At 49.9% G+C, this 21761-nt stretch overlaps 1 protein-coding gene across 1 annotated transcript in view; it reads right to left on the reverse strand.

The window, feature by feature from the left end:
• TG (thyroglobulin) overlaps positions 1–21761 on the reverse strand; it is a 237245-nt gene that overhangs the window by 26873 nt on the left and 188611 nt on the right. Inside the window, exons 42-43 of the mRNA XM_061123155.1 lie at positions 12585–12749; positions 10970–11137 (exon numbers count right to left, since the gene is read on the reverse strand). Of these exons, the coding sequence (XP_060979138.1) occupies positions 10970–11137; positions 12585–12749 (333 nt within the window). The remainder of the gene's footprint in view (positions 1–10969; positions 11138–12584; positions 12750–21761) is intronic.

Below are 21761 nucleotides of genomic sequence, written 5' to 3' on the forward strand. Positions count from 1 at the left end.
AGAATGACTGACCTTGTCCTGGTGCTACGGAAATTCTTTCCACAAAGAGGCCGCTTTTAGGAGCAGCACGCCATTAAGCCCTTACCAGAAGCACCTTGAAGAACCTGAATAGTTCCACAGCTAAAATGCTGAAGGGAAGGGCCCAGTTTCTGCTGCCACGAAACTGTGATTCATTTCACAGTCTAAGAGGATCTGAGCTGCTCAGATGAGCTGGGACATGACAGTGTCCATGGTCACTAGTCTGGAGAGACGGCTGGAGTGTGGACCTGGGACCCACGGGGCCGTGTGTGGATGCGAAGGGGCCTGATTTCAGCAAGACCCAGGTCTCTTCCTGCTTGGCACGGACAGAAGCACAGATGCCGTTGCTGGTTTAATTAAAGAGGCAGCAGGAGGGAGTGGGGCCACCATGTGACTGCCAAGCTGGGGGCCAGTGGCACAAGCTGTAATTACAGGCAGGACCTTCCTCAGAGGCGGGTTTGCTGGGCATGTGCTCATTAAGGGCCATCAGGGATTGGCACATCTGAGCTGTGTGGTTTTAAGGGACTGCCCTGAATATGCCCCACAGGACAGTTAGAGGAGCCCTGGGGAAGCTTTAGAGACTGCAGAGGGGTTTAGAGTCACCTTGCAAGCTGGTGGCCTAGGGAACTGAATGTGGGGTTCAGACCTGGCTCTGCGTGTGGCCTCATAAGATTCATTGCTGGTCAGTGTCCCCAGCTCCACAAAGCCCTGGCAGGAAGCCCAGGAGCCCCTGGCTCTCCCCTCCTTGAAGTTATGCAAAACGGTGGTGACACTGTTCGCTAGAGGAGAGGGAGACCCAGAGCAGCATCCCCAAAGGCAATCAGGTGCACGCTGAAAGGAGGAGTGAATGGACAAACGCCCCCAGAATTCTCTAGAGCTCGAGGATACCTGGAGACACAAATCCTCTTTCATTTAATGGGCATATGTTAGAGACCTAGTGTGGCCAGCAGCTGAGAGGTTTGAAAAGAGCAGGACACAGACCTTCCCACAGAACAGCCTGGTTAAGTCGAAGAGGTACCGTGTCAGTGAATGAAGTGGTAGTGGAAACTGTCAAGGGTTGGTGTCCAGCGGAGCTGGGGGTGAAGCAGAAAGAGGGTGGGTTTGGGAAGCACATGATCGCTTCCTCACTCCCTCCTCAGCCTACGCTCATCACTCAGGTCTTCCCCTCACCCCCAATATAGCCCTTATCAAGGGCCCCCGGGACCTACATCCTGTCAGGTCCAGGGGTCAGATCTCTGCCCTCATCTCACACCACTTCCAATGACGTTCTACCCTTGACCTCAGCTTCCTTTCACAAACACGTTGCTTTCTTGGCTTTCTGCAACATCAAGATTTCCTGGTTTTCTTCCAGATCTGTATCTATAGCTATGAACCTGTTCCTGAACCCCCCCGCTCACCCACCCAACTGCCCATCCTACACATATCCCCACTCTGAGCACGTTTCACCGCTTCCGTGTCTTTAACCCTAACAGTGCACCAGCTTGTCCCCTGGACCTCGCAGTGGACCTCAGTCTGGTCTCTAAGTCATTTGTTATCTTTCCACAGTCAGTTTTCCATAGAGCTGCCAGAACGCTCTTCAAATTCACAGATCAGGGGTATCATTCTCTAGCTTAAACTTTCTAATAACTGCCCCCTGCAAGTAGAATCCAGTCACCGTTCAGATGGCCTAACAGGTCTGCGTTCCTCTCTTACTGCTCCCTCCATCACCCACTGGGTTTACAGCATCTGGCCTTCTCGCCCCCCAAACCAGCCCTACCCGGGGTCTTTGCACCAGCTCCTCAACTGGCTGCCCTCACGGCTGGCCCTTCTCATCACTCAGGAGCAGAAGTCCCCTCCCCGACCTCCCTGCAAAGTGCTTTCCCCCACTGCTTCCTTTCCTCACCTGTTACTGGTACAGCTTTCTTCAGAGCACATTCCATGATCTGAAATTCCTATTTCCTTTGTTTACACACCACTGTCACTGTCCTTTCCCTGGGATATAAACTCTATGAGCCAGGAGCCTGATCTCTTTGGTGGGGGCTGGGGGCGGGGGGTTAGAACGTTCCCCCAGAGCTATGAGGTGAGCCTGCAGAGAGTTTGTCTTGACCCCTCCTGCCCTGACCCCTGGGTGTGGAAGTGACCAGACCAAAGGCTGACTTCACCTTCAAGCAGGCCTCTTGCCAGGCCCTGTCATAATTGTAGGGGCCATGATAAGATGTTCCTTTTAATTGTTTTTAATCAAAAGAAAAAATAAATATAATAACAATAATGAACATAAACTAATGAATCCAGGGACTTCCCTGGCAGTCCATGGTTAAGACTTCACCTTCCAATGCAGCGGGTGTACATTCATCCCTGGCTGGGGAGCTCGGATCCCGCACAACCCAGGGCCAAAAATCCAAAACATAAGACAGAAGCAATATTGCAACAGATTCAATAAAGACTTAAAAAATGGCCTGCATCAGAAAATCTTAAAAAAAAAAAAAATAATGAATCCAGCCTGGCTTATATTCATCTTTTACTGGCACAGTCAGAAAATATTTTTACTGTTTTCGGGGGATGAGTCAAACCCGTTGATCCCTGGTTTTCTCTTCCCAGAGCACAGGCGGGGATACTGAGACTAGGGTGAACTACTCACTAGGGTGAGTGACGACGCTGAGGGTTGGGTGGTTACAGCACCAGCGGGGAGGGGTCTCAGTACAGCTCCCAGGGTTGGGTGCTGTGACCTTTGCCTAAGAGTCCTTAAAAAAATAGGACTGAAACTACCCTATGACCCAGTAATCCCACTACTGGGCATATACCCTGAGAAAACCATAATTCAGAAAGACACATGTAACACAATATTCATTGCAGCACTATTGACAATAGCCAGGACACGGAAGGAACCTAGACGTCCGTTGACAGATGAATGGATAAAAAGATTGTGGTATATATACACAATGGAATATTACTCAGCTATAAAAAGGAACAACGTTGAGTCAACTGAACTGAGGCGGATGAACTTAGAACCTGGTATACAGAGTGAAGTCAGTCAGAAAGAGAAAAACAGATACCATGCAGTAACGCATACACGTGGAATCTAAGAAAACGGTACTGATGAGCCTATCTGCAGGGCAAGAACAGAGATGCAGATGCAGAGATGCAGGGTAGAGATGCAGATGCAGAGATGCAGGTGTAGAGATGCAGGGTAGAGATGCAGATGCAGAAATGCAGATGTAGAGATGCAGATGTAGAGATGCAGGGGCAGACACGTGGACACAGTGAGGAAAAGAGAGGGTGGGGCGGCCCGAGAGAGCAGCACGGTGGCGGTTTAGTCGCTGAGTCGTGTCCAACTCTTGCGACCCCATGGATGGTAGCCTGCCAGTCTCCCCTGTCCATGGGATCCTCCAGGCAAGACTACTGATGGGGTTGCCATTTCCTGCTCCAGGGTAGCATGGAAATATATGCACCACCATGTGTAAAACATCTAGCTAGTGGGCAGCTGCCGTACAGAAAAGGGAGCTCAGCTCGGGGCTCTGTGATGACCTAGAGGGGTGGGAGGGAGGCTCAGGAGAGAGGGGATGTATATATATACACACACACAGATAGCTGGTTCATGTTGTTGTATGGCAGAAACCAACACAACACTGTAAAGCAATTATCCTCCAATTAAAAATACATTTTAAAAGAAGAAAAAAAACACAGAAGTTCTCGCTTAACTACAGGGTTGGTTGCCCTGTGCCCATTCAAAGATTAAAGAGTTGGCAGCTCTCAGACTGCTTCAGCTGCCTTCACTGCAAGGAATCCTGACCTGTTTTTTCTTATTCTGGGTCCTGGCTCTCCAGAGGGCCCCAGGATGTCCAGGGTCCAGACCCTCGCACCTGTTTACCCCAAAGGGTCGGGGATTCGGTGTGGCAGTCCCCCTCTCTCCCCACAGGAAATCCATGTGCTCCCTGAGACTCTGGCACGCCCCTCTGCTGTAATCTGTCACCAAAGGCATGGTTTTCCCGGGCTGGGGCTCATGCCAGCTCCTGGGGCTGCCAGGTGCCACTTTCCAACTCTCAGACGGGCTGCCCCCCCTCCCCGCTCCCTGCAGGGCCCCCGCCCCACCTGCTCCTGGACGAGGCCAACTCCCGGCCAAGCTCAGGGGCAACGCGGCGGGGGCTGATCGCGGTTTTTTTCTCGCCTTCCTTGGAGATGCTTGTGCTTGGAGGGGAAGGCACAGCGTTGCCTCTTGGAACAAATCTGCTTTTGATCATGCAAATTAATGCCCGGTTAATGTAGGCAGACTGTCAATTTCACCAGTTAGGAACAGAGAGAGAGAGAGAAAAGAGGGAAAAATCCCCACCACCGTGACTGACGAAGAATTTCAACGGAAAGCTGCTACTTCAGAAAATAAGATCGTTCTCTGTGAACAGAGCCATCCCGGGCATCTCAGAGAGCGCCGATGCACCACCGGTACGTGGTTAACTCTGCTGGTGTCATTAAGGCTCCTCGGGTGGGCCACAGGCGGCCTGGGGTGCTGGGGGCTGAGGGTCTTCACATGGACTCGCTGGAAACCCTACCCACCCTCTTTGCGCTGAGGGAATTTATTGGGTCTCCACTGCTGTGACGGACGGGTGAGTCAGGGGTTCACTTGGGGTGGGAGGGACGTCAATCTATCTCTCTCTCATGACTTTCCCTGGGAAGCTGGATGGTGTGTGTTTGTGGGTTGGGTTCTGGATGGTACTGATGCAAGGGTGAATGAGAGGAAAGCATGTGTGTGTATCTGCCACGATTTAGAAAACTGGCTCAGGTCAGACGAGGTGGTTCAGCGATCGTACACTCTTTTATTCCTGCCTTCTCGGGATCATTCTATGGACTGGGGACAATAACTTTGATACTGATTGTCATAGCACAGTTAAAGAATCAAGGGAAAAGCTAATATTTATTGAGCACAGGCTACAGCTGCCTGTATTTTTTCTTTCAACATCTTTATGGGGATATGTACTAATAATCTCCCGATTTTACAGATAGGGAAACTGAGGCTCAGGCTCTAGTGAGCTCAAATCCTCCTGATTACAATCCGTGGACACCCAGGACACTTTCCGCTCTGTTGACAGACAGCTCGGGGGCAGGGTACTGGCCAGGTCCATCATCACTGGGTCCCTTCTGCTGTCAGTGCCACCGCAGGTCCAATGACCCCCTCTTCCCCGACTGCACAGAGGTCCTGCAGTAGGTGTCTGTCTCTCCAAACAGTGTGTATCAAACTGCCTTTTAGTGATTTATTTTTACTCATTTTCTATTTTGTTCCTTGACTGTGAGCGCCTCGAGGGCAGGCATTTAATTTGTATTTATGTCCCAAACACCTAGCACAGTGTTGGGGGCAGAGTAAGTGGCCTTGTTAAGTGTCCCATGACTAGTTGAGCAGGTCTCTGTGCTGGGAAAACATGCCTGAGACCCTGTTCTAGTGGACTTGTCCTGCTTTCAGCACAGACAGGGTGTGAGAGGCGGAGCCATACGGATGGAGGGAGGATTGGGGAGAAGGAATTGCTGGGATGAAGGTCCTTGGGGATGTGCCACCCTGGGCTTCTCCTTGACTAACGGCAGTAGGACTCAAGTGCTACAGAGCGGTCCAGGGGGAAATGGAGAAACCCACAGCCCAACCCTGAATGCAGGTCACAAGCAGGCTGAGACAAGGCAGGGTAACCCGGAGGGCAAGCGAGAGCAGGGTTGTTGGAAATAAAAGAGGAACTTCAACGCCACATCCAGAGGGCAGCTGGTAGCGTGGTTCCCACTTGGGTATCCACGCTGGTCCATGGCAGCTCTGTGTCAGGCAGGATTCTGAGGACTCCTCTGGGCCATGATCTGTCTGTAGGGTGTAGATGTTGCTAGTGCATTTCCACACTGCCCCCGCCCCCGGCCCAGTTTCCTAGAGTTGAATGCAGAAAGCACCCCCAACTGGAGCTAGAGGACCTGCAGTGGAGACTCGGCTTTGCAAATGACTAGTTAGGTGACCCGTCGTATGTGCACGTTTAGTCACTCAGTGGTGTCTGACTCTTTGCGACCCCACGGACTTTAGCCCACCAGGCTCCTCGGTCCATGAGATTCTCCAGGCAAGAATATTGGACTGGGTTGCCATTTTCCCCACCAAGGGATCTTCCTGACCCAGGGATTGAACCCAGGTCTTCTGCATTGCAGGTGGACTTTTTACCATCTGAGCCACCAGGGAAGCCCCTAGGTGACCTTAGGATAGCATCAATGCTCTCAAAACAAGTTTCTTCCTCAATACAATGGTGTTAAATGTTGCTTCATGAGTATGGACCTCATAGCGTTATGGCTGAGATAAAAGAAGAGTGTGGGAGGAACTGAAAAGCCCTTTGCATTGAGTGATCCTGATTCTACCTGAGTTCCTGTCTGTGTGAGCACTCAGCACGCTGTCATTGGTGGATGGCAAGCTCCTGAATGGAAGGCTGGCTTTTCCCAGAAGTCTGGGATAGAAACAGAGTGCCTTTGGAGTTGGACAGATTTGGATTTGAATTCTGACTTCTCTCTGATCTGGTTTCCCATTGGAAAATTAGTGATAATAATCCCTGATCCATAAAGTTGGTTGGGGATGAATTATTGGTTTTGGTCAACCCAATATTTCCTGGAAGATTCCTAAGTCAGATCCATAATTTTATTCTTTCAAACTAACAAAGATTCATTGAGCACTTAATGTGTACCAGACACTTTTATAGGCACCAAAAATATAGAAGAAAGCAAAATAGATAAAGTCTTTGAGCTCAGGGCGACTGATATGTGCTCACATTCTAGTGGAGGAAGAAATATGATAGACAAATAGAGAACATTCAGGGGTACAACTGCTGAGGACGGAGAGCAGGATAAGCAAGAGAGAGGATGCTCAGGGTGTGGTCCAGCAAGTTCTTTCTGAAGAAACAGACCCTAAAGGGGGTGAGGCAGTGAGTTACCTGGAGAAGAACATCCTAGGTGGTCTAGTGGTTAAGAACCCCACTTTGAGGGTTTGCTCCCTGGTCAGGAACTTAAGGTCCCACATGCCACAGTTACTAAGCCAACGAGCCACAACTAGAGAAGTCTGCACCCTGCAACAAAGAACCAGCACAGCCAAAGAACATTCTAGAAGAGGGAACAGAAACTGCCAAGATCCTGAGGTGGGAGTGTGCTCAGCAGATCTGAGGACTGCCGCAGGGACCAGTTGGGCTAAAGCACAGTGTGCAAGAGGGGAGCTGCAGGAGATGAGGTCAAAGACCAAAGGGACCACATCAGATACTGGTCGTGATGAATTGTGGCTTTTCCCCTGTGTGAGCTGAGGCCGCTGGAGGACTCTGAGGAGTGAAGGGATGTGACTTATCCTATCAGATACTGGTCGTGATGAATTGTGGCTTTTCCCCTGTGTGAGCTGAGGCCGCTGGAGGACTCTGAGGAGTGAAGGGATGTGACTTATCCTGTGAAGGGATTACTCCAGCCACGGTGGTTCTTACACCTCATAGGAGGCAAAACCAGAAGCTGGACGATGGTTGGTGGCCATTATAAAAATCCTGGAGAAAGATGATGGCATGGGTCAGGGTGAAGGCAGAAGCGGTGGGGAGAGAGGGCTGGAAACATTCTGAAGATAAAGCCACACAGACGTGCTGATGGAAAGCTAGGAGCAAGAGAGGTTTGGAGCCTGTGCCTGCAGAAGCAGGAGTTGCTATTTATTATGATGGTGAAGACAGTGAAGGACAAGCTGGTTGGGGTCGGGGGAGGGCATAAGTGGAATCAGCAGTTCCTTTGACTGTGTTAAGAGTGAGAAGCGATGAGACATCTAAGTGAGGATGCCAAGTAGACCTTGGGCTAAGCCAGTCTAGGGTTCAAGGGAAAAGCCTGGGTGGGAGATAAGAGAGTTGGGCTGGAGGTACAGGTCAGTCCAGGAGATGCAGACATGTACACGTGATGGCTCTGCAAGTGTGCATTGGGCCCCAAGCCTGACTGTTACCGCATCCTTCTTCCTCCCAATTTTCCAGTCAGCCCCTAGGTGAGTTCCCAGGGGGACATAGTCTCCCAAGACCCTGCCAATGGCTTCACTACTGCCTGTTCACAGGAGGACAAACACAGAAGGGAAGTAAGACGGGGACAGTCCAACCAGAACAAAGGCGCTAAGGGAGCACTGGCCGGGACGGGGTTTGGATACAAGCAGAAACCGGAACAGAGCCAAGCGCTACTGCATCCCGACCTCCCGGCCAGTTCTCTGATCTGGAGCCTGGCCCCCTACCTGCCTCTGGATGTGGGCAGAGAGCTCTCTTCTGCAGACACCATCTTTCTTTGCAAGTGGACCAAGGAAACAGCTCCTTGAAAGCCTCTAAGGGAAACTCAATGAGAGGAAAGGAAACACATTGCTAGGGAGGGTTCCTAGTCCTTTGGATCCAGGCTCCCTGCCGTGGGGGCTCAGAGATTCAGGGCAGAGCTGGCAAAATCCCAAGATGCTGCCGGGAGAGGAAAGACCAAGGCAGCCGCAGACCATCCTCTTCCACTGGGCTGTCATCACCCCCAAAATATAAACCTGAGATGCCCTACAGTCAACCCCAGCACCAGGTCCGTCAACTGGGATCAACACGTCCACACTGTTGTATTTAACACGGACAGCCACCAAGGACCCACTGTAGAACGCAGGGAGCTCTGCGCGATGCCGTGTGGCATTTGCTGGAATTTGCTGCCAGGGTCTGCTTCCCCCCACCTCTCTAGGAGGCTCCCTAGGCTCCCAGGAATGTAGTTCTTCCCCTCTCTCTAAGGTTGGAGATGGGCTAGGATGCATTTTCAGTGCATGGTCCAAAGACTTAGAGCTGGGAGGATATAATACCTTCTACACAAAGCTTCCCGAGTCCTCCCCTGCCGGGCCATGTGAAATGAGGAACTGCATGGAAGGGAATCCAGGGCCGACGCACATGTCTTTCCATCCTGCCCGTGCCGTAGGGCGTTGTCTCCCACACGGAGTACATAGAGCATGCAGCAAGAAAGGACATTCATTTCTTTCTCATGCTTTAAAACGTTCTGTTTTTGTGAATCTTTTATAACAATTAGTATAGGACTATGCCTGTATATTATTTATACTCGAATGACTAAGCTTACTACTTTATAACTGATGACAGACTTGATCAAAAGTAATTTGAAGAGCCTCTGCTTTAAAGAAAAGCCCAGGGCTAGTGGTAGATAGCGACATTGTTTCAGTGTTTCCTGAGTGAAACCGTCAGTCTGGTTCATAACCAAGTTGCAGACCCTTGAAATAAAGGGCTGAGACATAGATGAGTGCTTGGCAGAAAAACAGAGATGGATCAGAGGCAAAATTCCTTCTTCACGGCTGTGAGTCACCCGATGGAAGCTGATAGTGACTAAGCTTTGCTGTATGCCATCTCCCAATACACACACACAAACACAAACGCACACACAATGCTCTCTGTTTATACACATACAGATGGTGTTGTTCAGTCACTAAATCGTTTCCGACCGCAACCCCATGGACTGTAGCATGCTAGGCTCCATGGGGTTCTCCAGACAAGAATCCTAAAGTAGGTAGCCGTTTCCTTCTCCAGGGCATCTTCCTGGACCAGGGATCGAACCCATATAGCCTGAATTGGCAGTTGGATTCTTTACCACTGAGCCACCAGAGAAGCCCATACATACCTGTATAGGCATACATATATCATGTATGTTATAGATAATGGGTACATAGGTATGTTAGTAATGTTCATAATACTAAATTCATAGTATTATGAAAATTCTTTTTCACACCAATGCACCTCCTGAGATAGCCCATGTTAATTGTTTGCTGTGTATCCTTTCATATAGAAATATATAAAATTATACACATTTACATATTTACAGATATACACTGTTTTTTTTTTTTAATATACGAATACTACCTTAATTTTACACTCCTCTGGTTCTGACTTTTGTTTTCCATTCAACAACATATCACAGGCACCTTCAAGGCAGGAGAGATGTACCTGGTTCATTCTTTTTACAACCTGCATTATATATATTCAATAGTTTGTGTGTATCTTCATTCAGTTAACCATTTCCCCATTCATGGAAATTTGAGTTGCTTCCAATGTTTTGCTATAACAATTAATGCTGTGATAATACCTTTATATATTAATATATCTCATCTCAAAATGGTGATTTGTATTTCTTTTTCTTTTGCTCTAAGATAGATTCCCCCATGGGAGGTAGATTACACAAGGGAATAGAATCATCCAAAGGATGAGAGATCCCGTTCGGCTGTGTTAATGATCCTTATTTGCTGTTATTAATTCCAATGAAACTGCCTTATAGTCGATAGAGTCAGACTGAGCCAACACTGAGTGTCCTCTGTGTGTGTCATGCGCTGGGCCCACCATCCCAGGCTGACAACCTAGAGGGCCATCAGGAGCAGCTGGACAGGGAGAGGGGGGTGGGCCAGGGGCCAATGTGCCCGACCCCTTCCCGGGGGTGGCCGCATCCTAGTGAGGAGTGATGGCTTCTCTGGTCTGAGCAGGAAGCGTGTGCTCAGGCAGATAAATGACCCCATGAGTCCCTCACACTCTGCTGTGTCTCCAACAAGCCACCACAAGGCTCGAGTTTGGGCTTCCCTGCCAGACTCCCTTCATCCCCCCGCCTCTCCTTCTCCCAGCCTCCATGGGATAAGCATCCTTCGTGGGTACAGGGGGTACGCACAGCCTGGAACCCTGAGGCTACAGAGCTCTCAGTCAGCCTTGCTGGTAGTTTCCCACTGTGATTCATACATTCACAGATGTAGTTTCTGGATGTGTCTGTGTCTGTGTTGTTCACAACACAGCAGGTGTCTTATTTCTGAACCCCACCCCCACTACCATCTCCTAAAGTCCTTACAGAGCTTTTGTACGTGTAGCTTTTCAGTGACTGTCTTGAAAATAATAAGCAAGCAAGTCCATGACTCTTGACCAAGGTCTTGCTTAGGTCCAGAGTCACTGGGCCACACCCCGAGGCCCCTCACACCTACCTTCACGGCCTTGGCTCTGTTGATGAGCCCGTCGTCCTGAGAACTTCCGATGAGCAGATCCACCTTGGCCCGTGGGGCCCTCTGCAGCGCTCGGGCTGGGGCCTCTCGAAGGTACTGGCCGTCGACCACTGGACCCCAGTAGTGGAAGGGACCGCTCACAGCCAGCAGCTGCATCAGGTGCAAAGGGGTGTCATGGTTTACACAGACTTCATCCTTAAAGACTGATACTGGGACAGCCAGATGTACTGCTTCACTGGGGGCTTCCCAGGTGGCTCAGTGGTAATGAACCCCGCCTGCCAATGCAGGAGATGCAGGAGATGAGGGTTCAGTCCCTGGGTAGAGAAGATCCCCTGGAGGAGGAAATAGCAACCCACTCCAGTAGTCTTGCCTGAAAAATCCCACGGACAGAGGAGCCTGGCAGGCTACAGTCCAAAGGGTCACAAAGAGTCAGACACGACTGAGCTACTGAGCACAACACAGTTGCTTCACTTAATCAAATCTCAACCATAATGAACAGCAACGCTGGCTGTTCACCCAAAGCTCTACTGGGAAATAAGAGCAATGTGGTCAGAACAGCAAGCAGGCCGGATACCAGGCCACAGTGTCGGGGTCAGGACGGCGAGTCTTCCTCGGAGCAGTGACTAGTCCCTAGGGGAGCATCCCAGAACCTCCCACTGATGTGACAACAGATCCACTGGGAGAAATGGGTAAGCCTGAGCCTGTAAGAGATACTGATCGTGGTGGTGGCCAAAGGCAGGACATGATGGGGGAAATTCATCAGCTTTAGTCATGATCCAATTAGCCCATATTTGGAGGAGCTGAGGATAAGACCTGCTCCAGGTCCATGAGTCCAGGCCCGCTGCAGAAGGGATTAAAGCCTCAGTTCAGATGACAAGTTATTCTTGCTAGAGTCCCTTTGTCAATATCAGGGCCAGGCAGGGAGCCTGGGGGCTGTGAGCACCGTCTTTATACGCTGGAGAAGCAGCACCCAGCTGTCATGTCTAAGGGGCGTGGGGGCCTCACTGAACTGCAGCCCTGCCCACAGTACCCTACATATCACTGTGACCTGACCGGGTGATGCCACGATCCCAGCAAGACCCTTTACAGATGTCACCTCATCTTCTTCTCCCACTCCCATCATTGACCCCACTCTGCATGCACACTCAGTAGTGTCTGAGTCTTTGGGACCCCTGGACTGTAGCCAACCAGGCTCTTCTGTCTATGGGATTCCCCAGGTAAGAATACTGGAGTGGGTTGCCATTTTCTCCTCCAGGGGAAATCTTCCTGACCCAGGGATCGAACCCGGGTCTCCTGGGTCTCCTGCATTGGCAGGTGGATTCTTTAACCACTGAGCCACCTGGGAAACCCTATTATCCCCATAGTACAGATAAAATCTGATGCAGAGACCGATCAATCCTCAGGACCTGAGTTTAGTCCTTGACGTACTACAGCCCAGGCACAGCTTAGGGAAGGGGTGGGGCAGTCAGGGAATATGCATTCGGCCCCAGCTGGTCACCAGCCTACTGCGTGGCCTTAGGTGGATCCTGTCTCCTTTCTGGCCTGGTTCCCATTTGTAAAAGATCCCTCCCTCCCCAACTCACACATGAGTGCCCACCTTGGTCTGGGCATCATTGAGGATGTTGGCCGGCTCCTGGCGGAGGCAGGACACCATTTCTTGGACGGACGAGCTGGGGCAGCCAACCTCCTTTGCCAAAGCAGCTGCCTGTTGCCGAGCCCTCTCTGGCCTGATGACAGCAGCTGGGGAGAGTGCAGAGCCACCCTGGAAGAGAGAGCAGACTCAGAGCCCAAAGTCTAGATCATCTCCCACTCCCTGCTCAGCCCAGAGACCCCAGGGCCGCGTCAAGGCTCTGCATCCTTCTTCCAGGTGTGGGAGTCCCAGGACCCTTCCCTGCACACCCATAGGCATCTGGGAGGTCAGGGCTGATCAATATCACATCAACATGTTGTGTGGTCTTGAATGAGTCTCCCTGGGCCTCAGGTTTCTTGCTGTGAAGTGAGAGCAATAGACAGAGTGATCTTCAGTCCTGACTATGAACTAAGGTTGAGTGTGTGTGTGTGTGTGTGTGTGTGTGTGTGTGAATCATGCAGTCCAGTTCTTTGCAATCCCATGGACTGTAGCCCACTGGGCTCCCCTGTTCATGAAATTCTCCAGGCAAGAACACTGGAGTGGGTCGCCATGCCCTTCTCCAGGGGATCTTACCAACCCAGGGATGGAAGCTGGGTCTCCTGCATTGCAGGCAGATTCTTGACCATCTGACTCACCAGGGAAGCCCGAACTAAGGTTGCATATTGAGACAAAGAGCTGATGGTGGTTGAGCAGGGACAAAAATCAGAACTGTCCTCTGAGAGGACTCTGCAAAAGGTGGGTATATCCCACTGATGCCTCCTGAGGATTTCTTAAATAGCAAGATTTCCTGGCTTGGTTAAGATAGAGTCAGACTTTAAAATAGATGCCCACCTAGAAGGTGATGGAAACACAGTCATAGTGCAAGTAAATTGTATCGGCAGTCATTGTAAGTCTCCGTAAAACCTTTAGGTCTCTGGGAGCATTTTCTCTCTAAGAAGGCAGGTGGTGGTTGCTAGGTCCTGGGCGGTGGGTCTCTGAGCCTGGACAGTTGGTGGGATTGGATCTTCTGCCCAAGGTAGAAGAGATGAGTTGAGCAGGGTAGGATCCTGGGGCCTGTCCTCTGTGGGTCAACCCCTCCCTCCAGCTCAGACACAGGCTGGGGCCCACCACGGAATCCGAGACAGCCTGGGCAGGACTGCCGGCATCACTACCATTACTGACAATCCCGCCTCTAACAACAGTAACAGAACAGCCATTGACTGGGGACTTCGATTAACTTGAGTTAATCTTGTTTTATCTCATTGTGTCCTCACAATAGCTGTGTATTTTAGCAGCTGTTACTGTTTCCATTTGATAAACACAGAAATAAAGAAATAGGGAAATGAGCAGCTTAGCCAAGCACAAAAATCTTATCAGAGGCGGAAACAGCCTGTGGCTTCAGACAGTCAGGCTTCAGAATGTACTAGGCTCAGGAACCCAGGAAGAAAGTGGAAGGTTCTAGATCGATTCCTGGGTCGGGAAGATCCTCTGGAGAAGGGAATGGCTACCCACTCCAGTATTCTTGCCTGGAGAATTCTATGAACAGAGGAGCCTGGCAGGCTTCAGTCCAGGGGATCATAGAGAGTCAGACATGACTGAGCACGCACCCACACAATTTACTTAAGCCTCACAATCATCCCACTAGGCAGGGGGAATTATCACCCGATTTTATAGATGAGGGGGTTTAAGGCACAGAGGGGCTCTGCGGGTCTCCAATCAAAGACTTGCTCTGAGCTTTAGCATCTGTTAACCGGGGCAAGTCCTAGCTCCAGGCTTAAGCAGTAGTAAAAGTAAAACACCAGCCAACCCAGGGCCTGGAGGTCAGCAGTGGTGGCAGTGAGTAGGGGCACCAGCCCTCACCATCGTGAGGAATAGAGCCCCTGTGCCCTCAGGTGTGTTTCCAACCATGAAGACCACCGCAAGTGCTCGTCCTTAGGGGAAAACACACACACGCACTTACACACTCAAGATATTCAAGGCCAAAGTCCCACGTTCTAAATCAGCACTGAGCCGACAGACTGCCGGGGGCCAAGGTGGGCTGGCTTGACCCACAGGTAGGCTGAGAGGAGATGTGGGCTTCAGGAGGGGGCCCCCTACTGTGATCTACATTTTCTACAGATATAAAAAGCCAGCGTCCCTGATATGGTGAGGAAGTGGTTAACAGCGTGGGTTACACTGACATTGCAAGATGCCTCAGAGAACGTTTTTCTCTGCAAGGACTTTGTTTTAATCGATCTTTCTGAAGGAAACCATGTTCTTCATGGAAAATCGGTGGTTAAACAGGCCAACGGCCGGCTCAGCCCTCACTTTTTGAAGCACTTGGTGGAAGACAAAGAACTGGGGGTGGGAGGAGGGGATGGTACGCAGAGTTGCGCAGAGAGAGGGGGCTTTGGGGGCAGAAGAACCAGGTTCAAACCCCAACCCTGCCACTCACTGATGAAGTGACCTTGGGCCAGTGAGAGACCCCCAGGGCCTCGGTTTCCTCATCTGTAAATGCGGATGATGAAGCGACCTCACAGGTCACTGTGAGGATGCCCAGAGGAGGGGGCGGCGTCCTCCCCACAGAAGACAGAGAGGTCTCCATTGCTGTGGGCACGACGAGGCTCCACAGACCCGGGGCCAGCAGCGGGGTCTCTCCAGCCCACCCTGTCACACCAGCCAGCCACCCACAGCTCTGGGCCCGGACTTTATCTAAATCTGACCTAGCTATCGAGTGACAATGAGTTTCCGCTTGTATTTTTTTTTTTTTTTAACTTTAAAAATAGCACAGGGCAAAAACCACAAGTGCTGACCACTGCTTCTTCCTTCTGGAGCCTCCAAACGTGGGACAGTATCTTGACCTCAGTCAGCCACAACGGTCGCTTCAGAGTCAGGACATGCCCTTGGATGAGCGTGGGCACAGACCACACAGTCAGAGAGGCACTCACAGTACAGGTCACACACACACACACACACAAGGACACACACACACATTTACTGACACACAGAGACACAAATAGAAAGACACACTCGGAAACACACAGACACTCAGCCACACACACAGACACAGCAGACTCTCAACTCAGACACCTCAGTGAACCCCTCACAGGCCTTCCCCGGAAAGCAACAAGGAGTGATAGTTTCTGTAACAAACGTGCCATCCCAGGAGGGCCTGGGGGCCCTTCCTCTCTTTGGGGGGTGAGGAGGGGGGCTCTGGGTGGCAGGTGAGCCCTCCAGGAGATGCAGGCTCCTCTCACCGCCTCCCTCACCCCTCTTCGCCCACCCCCCACTGTGCATTTCTCACCCGTGAGGTCGGGGGCGGGGGTGGTGATGATCACTCATGGAGAGAGAGGGGGTGGGTGGGAAGCTGGGTGCCCGCCTGGGGCACAGTGTGGAATCAAGGAGCTAATTCATGCTAAGCCCTTGTGAAGGTGCCCTGCAGGGAGAGGTAACAAGGATGGTGGCAATTCTCATTTAAACAGCACTCACTATGTGTCACTCGCTCCAGCATGCTGTGCTCATAAAGGTTGATTTACCCTCAAAGGGCAATCCTGCAAGGTGTGGGGGGTACTGGGTCATCTGAGCCCTACAGGTGATGAAACTCAGGGTGGAGATCAAGCCACTTGCCCTGCGTGTCACGGCTGGCAAGGGACAGCACTGGGATTCCAACCTAGATGGCTGGCTCCTTAGCAAACTGCTCTATCCTTGTGCATCCTCAGTCTCATGGCCCTGGTAGCCGGTCCCTTTCCGTCCCTGTGTGAATGTGAGGTCAAAGCAAAGTGGAAAGGCATGGCTCCGGGGTTTGGGCCCACCAGGGTTTTGACCCCAGCTCTGCCTGTGGCCATCTTGCCAATTCTCTTTGTCATGCTGGGCTTCCAGCTCCTGATCTGAAAAGTGGGGCTATTTTCATGAACATTCACAGAGCTGGTATGTGGATTAAATAAAATAATGGAAGCCAATTACCTAACATGGAATTATCATTCAGTAAAGTGAGTTGTAATGATCATGACAGATACTCTTATCCACGTGTTTAACTCCTACAATTTGACTTATTCTCAAGTCACTTAAGCCTGTGGTTACATACCAAGTGACAGGTAGCAAGTCCCTTGTGATCTCTGTCCTGGGGTTCTGCTCAGGCTCACTTCCTGCTTGTTGAAAACATGGACTGTATCCAGCAGGATACACATATTAGTGGCCTTAACATGAGGCTCTCCATCATCAGGGTTGAGAATAAGCAGAAATTCATGTGCTTTCAAAGCTCAGAGCGGGAAGAGATTTCTGGGCATGAGAGTGGTCCAGAGGAAGCTGCCCAGACGTAGAACTTGAATGGGCTTTGATGGGAGGAAGTGATTAGAGGAAAAGAAAGAGAGCAGGTGGCCACTCTTGGGGGAGTGGGCAGGGATGGCAGGTGAATCCAGGGGTCTGAGTGATCACCCCAGGGAGCTAAGTGGGTTGGGAGCTGGTTTCAGGAATCACAGAATCCCTAGATTAGGACTTCAGTCAGTTCAGTCACTCAGTCATATCTGACTCTGCAACCCCATGGACGGCAACACACCAGGCTTCCCTGTCTACTACCAACTCCCGGAGCTCGCTCAAACTCATGTCCATTGAGTCAGTGATGCCATCCAACCATCTCATCCACTGTCGTCTCCTTCTTCTCCTGCCTCAGTCTTTCCCAGCATCAGGGTCTTTTCCAGTGAGTCAGTTCTTCCCATCAGGTGACCCAGGTACTGGAGTTTCAGCTTCAGCATCAGTCCTTCCAATGAAACCCAGGACTGATCTCCTTTAGGATGGACTGGTTGGATCTCCTTGCAGTCCAAGGGACTCTCAAGAGTCTTCTCCAACACCACAGTTCAAAAACATCAATTCTTCGACTCTCAGTCTTCTTTATGGTCCAACTCTCACATCCACACACGACTACTTGAAAAACCATAGCTTTGGCTAGTCAGACCTTTGTTGGCAAAGTAATGTCTCTGCCTTTTAATATGTTGTCTCGATTGGTCATAGCTTTAAAATTAGGACTTAGAACTCAGGAAAATAGGTACTGAATGAGTTAGCCAGCAACTATGTAAGTGAATGGATGGATGAATCGATGGATGGATTAGTTATTTCTCCTGAGTAAGAGAGGCATGTGCACAGGGAGGAAGTGAGGAACAAATGTGGGGGAGCTGTTAATTCAGCCTAAGCAAGATAAGCAATTAGAAAGCAGTAAACCCCGGGAAACAGGCAGGTATCCCACAGGCAACAAGGAGCTAGTAAAGGCTTCTGAACAGGGTGTGACAGAAGGTAATTTAGGAATATTCTTGGGTCATTTATTTTTGCATCTCAGTGCTGAAAATGGTGCATAGCACTCAGAGCCCCTCAGCAAATGAGCATCGAAGCCTCTGGAAGATGAAAAATTCTGATGGCAGAGGTTGGGATGGGTATGCCCTTGCCACCAGAACCTAGCACAAAGCTTGGTACACCGCAGGCCTTCGCTAAAGATTGATGGGCAGAATGGAACTCAAGTGAATGGCTGGATGGTTGACTGACCGCCACGTGGGATGAACAGGAGAGGTCCTGTCTGAAGCAGGGATTCCAACAGAGGCTTGTGTGGGTGGAGGAGAGAGGGGTGAGGCATGAACCAGAACATCACTGCCACTGCTCTGTATCGGACCCTCTCCTGGGAACGCATCCAAACCTGGAAACTCGCCATCAGAACATCAGAGACTAGCTGGGTTTATTGTTACTGTTTGGCCTCTAAGTCACGTCCAGCTCTTTTGTGATGCCCACCAGGTCTTCTGTTCATGGGATTTCCCAGGCAAGAATACTGAAATGGGTTTTGCCATCTTCTTCCCAACCAGGGGCTCAAACTCTCATCTCCTGCATTGCAGGCAGATTCTTTTTACCACTGAGCCACCTGTGAAGCCCCCTAGCTGGACTCGGGGACATCACTGAGGCAGACAACTCGGAAAGAATTCTGCAAGCTAAAGCAAGAGACAGACTTTAAAAAAAAAACAAAACAAAACTTCAGTACATGCAAGTTAGTATTAATATTGCTTTTAATCTTTTCTACACTGAAATCATCTTCTTTTCTTGATCCCTAAAAGCATGAGTTTCACTCTGATTTGTAACACTTTGATTTTGGCAAAATTTCAGTCAAAGGGATGATAATTAACACAACTTTCATCCTGAGACCCTAGTCTTCGGGGCATCAGAGCACACTTCCCCCTTCCTCTGCTTCTTCGGAATCAGCAGTTCTTGGTTTTAGTTGGTGGGAACCCAGGGAATTTGGATGAAGGGAAAAAGGGGTATCTTAACCCTTGTTGGAGAACTAAATGGCAGCCCACTCCAGAACTCTTTTCTAGAGAATTTCATGGACAGAGGAGCCTGGCAGACTACAACGATGGGGTCACAAAGAGTTGGACATGACTTAGCGACTCACACACATAGCCCTTATTAGTGTCCTTTGAATATTAGACAAAGTGATGCCCTTGAAGCATCTTAACACCAACTGCAGGGATGAATTATAGCCTAGGAGAGCTCATGAAAGACAAAGCTCTGTGAGTGCTGCTTCTCTTGTGGAGAAATGTGTGTGCAAAAAAATACATCACCTCTCCAAGCCTCAGTGACCTCCACTATAAAGCGCTGGCCTCACAGTCTTGCTGCCAGAGGTACCAAGTATGCTGCGTGGGGAACTCAGCAGGGGGCCGGTGCAGGGCAAGCCAACGCCCCACTGGTTTCCTCTTCTGCTATTCCTCTTAGTACTATGGAACATGCCATAGTAGGACACGCCAGGCTTTCACTGACTAATTCTGAATTGCCATGCCCTTTAAAACTTTGAAAACAACTTCCAGTGTGGAAAAAGTAGGGTAGAAATTTGTGAATCAGGGCCGATGGCAAGAATCAGAACCTGCAGGAGAAACAAGCAGCCCGGTTCCTCTGAGGAGCAAGGAGCTGAGAGGAGGCTTCCCAGCCTGTCTGCTTCCTCCCTGCCATAGGACCCCTGCTGGGTCCTCCTCACCCTCTCTTCCCCTTCCATCTCTCCACCTTTAACGTACACTTTTAAAGGGAGGTGGAAGAGAAGGGGCATTTTATAAAGTAACTTCTTAGAGCCAGGTCATTCCTGCACATTTTCTCATGTGATCCTAGCAACAGTCCTATATGGATTACCATCCCCACTTCACAGATGGAGAGATTGAGGCCCAGACGGGCAAGTACTTTGTTCAAGGTCTTGGGACTGAAAGCAGCAGAGCCAGGGTTATAAAGCTTGTACTCTCTCCCCTACACCATCCTACCTACAGGCAGAGACAACAAGAGCTCAGTCCATCACACTCTTGCTTTCCACTACACTCAGGAGTGGCTGATGGATGGTGATTTGTAAACAAGACGTTTGCAAGGTGGTCAGAACAGAGAGAGGAAAGGCAGGGAGGGCCTGGCTTCACCCGCAGCAGGAGTGCCGAATGGGAAACAGTCTCACAGGCCGGCTTGTAAAGGTCCCTCCCTTGTTGTGACCTCATTATGTCTGCGGCATGGAAAAGCCACCCTGAAACCAACCAGAACCCACCCTGGGTCACTGTGATGTGCATTTACAAGTGTCCCACATTCCGTTTTATATACAGTGTTCGCTCAGACCATCTCAACACTCCAACCCACCTGATGAAGTAGGAAGAACCAGTATTATTTTAAAAGGAAATACATTACTTATTTAATCACTCCTTTTGTACACTCCCTACCTCATTCCAAAAAGAAATTGGGATATTCTCAGGAAAGAATGTCAGCAAAGTTTAGTAAACTGTTTGTACAGATGAAAGAGGTTAAGAAGCCAGATTTTCTGGCCCCAAGATGCTGAGGTTTTCCCATGCTGCCTTGCTGCCTTGATGGAGGGCAGGGGTCCTGTATAGTCCAAAGACATCCTGACTCCCTCATCTCCCCATCGCCTATCACTCCACCAGCTTCCTTGGGTAGTCCAACTTTATCAGTTCCCTGAGTCCCCTATTAATTCAAGGTGAGGGACTGATGAGTGATTTTTTGGACTTTTTATAGTTTTCAAAATATTCTAACTTTTCTCCAAAGAATTTTTATAACATTTAATTAGACCAAATCTTAATTACATTTAAAAGAGTAATTCCATACTAAAATATAACCTGACTCTTGTTGAGAGGAAAGCAGGCATACCTGCGGACAAGTGGCAAGGTCAAGACCATGTAAGAACACCTGGCGGGGGGGATAAGAGGTGGGGCAGAAGGAAGACCACTGTGGGCAGAGGGAGGCGATGCTGACCAGTGGGTGTGGTCCCCAGAACAAGCCTCTGTCATCACATCCCAGGTTCGCCAAAATGGCAATCCTCTTCACACCTAGAAAAAGGCCAGCGTGTATTGTCCCACAACCTCCAGTGTCACCTCGGTTTTGTTGTTTAGTCGCTCAGCCGTGTCTGACTCCTTGAGACCCCATGGACTGTAGCTCGAAGTGCTCCTCTGTGCATGGGATCTTCTAGGCAAGAATACTGAAATGGTTTTACCATTTCCTCCTCCAGAGGATCTTTCCAACCCAGGGATCAAACCCACGTCTCCTGCGCCGCAGGTGGATTTTTGGACCACTGAACCAGCAGGGAAACCCAATTTGTCACCTTTGTTTAGTTAAAGGTAAAAGAGCAACTTTTGTAATTTTAAAGCAAAAATAGCACAGAAATCTGTGGTAGAAAAGAAAGATGAGCAAAACAATGGAAACTTAAATACAATTTTCTGAGTCAAGGAGCAATGACTGTGAGATATTGTTAGCCTCTCAGCATGTCTCTTCTGTGTGTGTGTGTGTGTCTATTTGTATATTTATATGTAGGGAATAAATTAGATCATACTGATTTTGAACTTGTCTTTTTCACCTCTCTGTCCATTGTGCATATCCTTCTGTGCTGGTAACTAGCCATTTATGAGACTTTCTAATGTCAACAGCACACATAGGGTATTCAGGCTGTTAGGGAGAGAGTCACGGACAAGTTAGAAGGGCCTGCAGGGCTCACTTGAATGCAAAGCACAGCTCTGATTATTGGTACTTTTTGATCTGGACTCTTCCTTCATCTGTAAGAAGGAGTATAATGATGCCGATAGCTTCTCTAGAAAACCTCAGACAGGATAACTGACTTGCCCCAAATCCTCTACTGTTACCGAGTTGGATTCAGGAAGCTTTTCTTCCAAGTCGTCTCATCAC

Source organism: Dama dama, chromosome 21, assembly GCF_033118175.1.
Source record: "Dama dama isolate Ldn47 chromosome 21, ASM3311817v1, whole genome shotgun sequence".
NCBI classification, from domain to species: domain Eukaryota; kingdom Metazoa; phylum Chordata; class Mammalia; order Artiodactyla; family Cervidae; genus Dama; species Dama dama.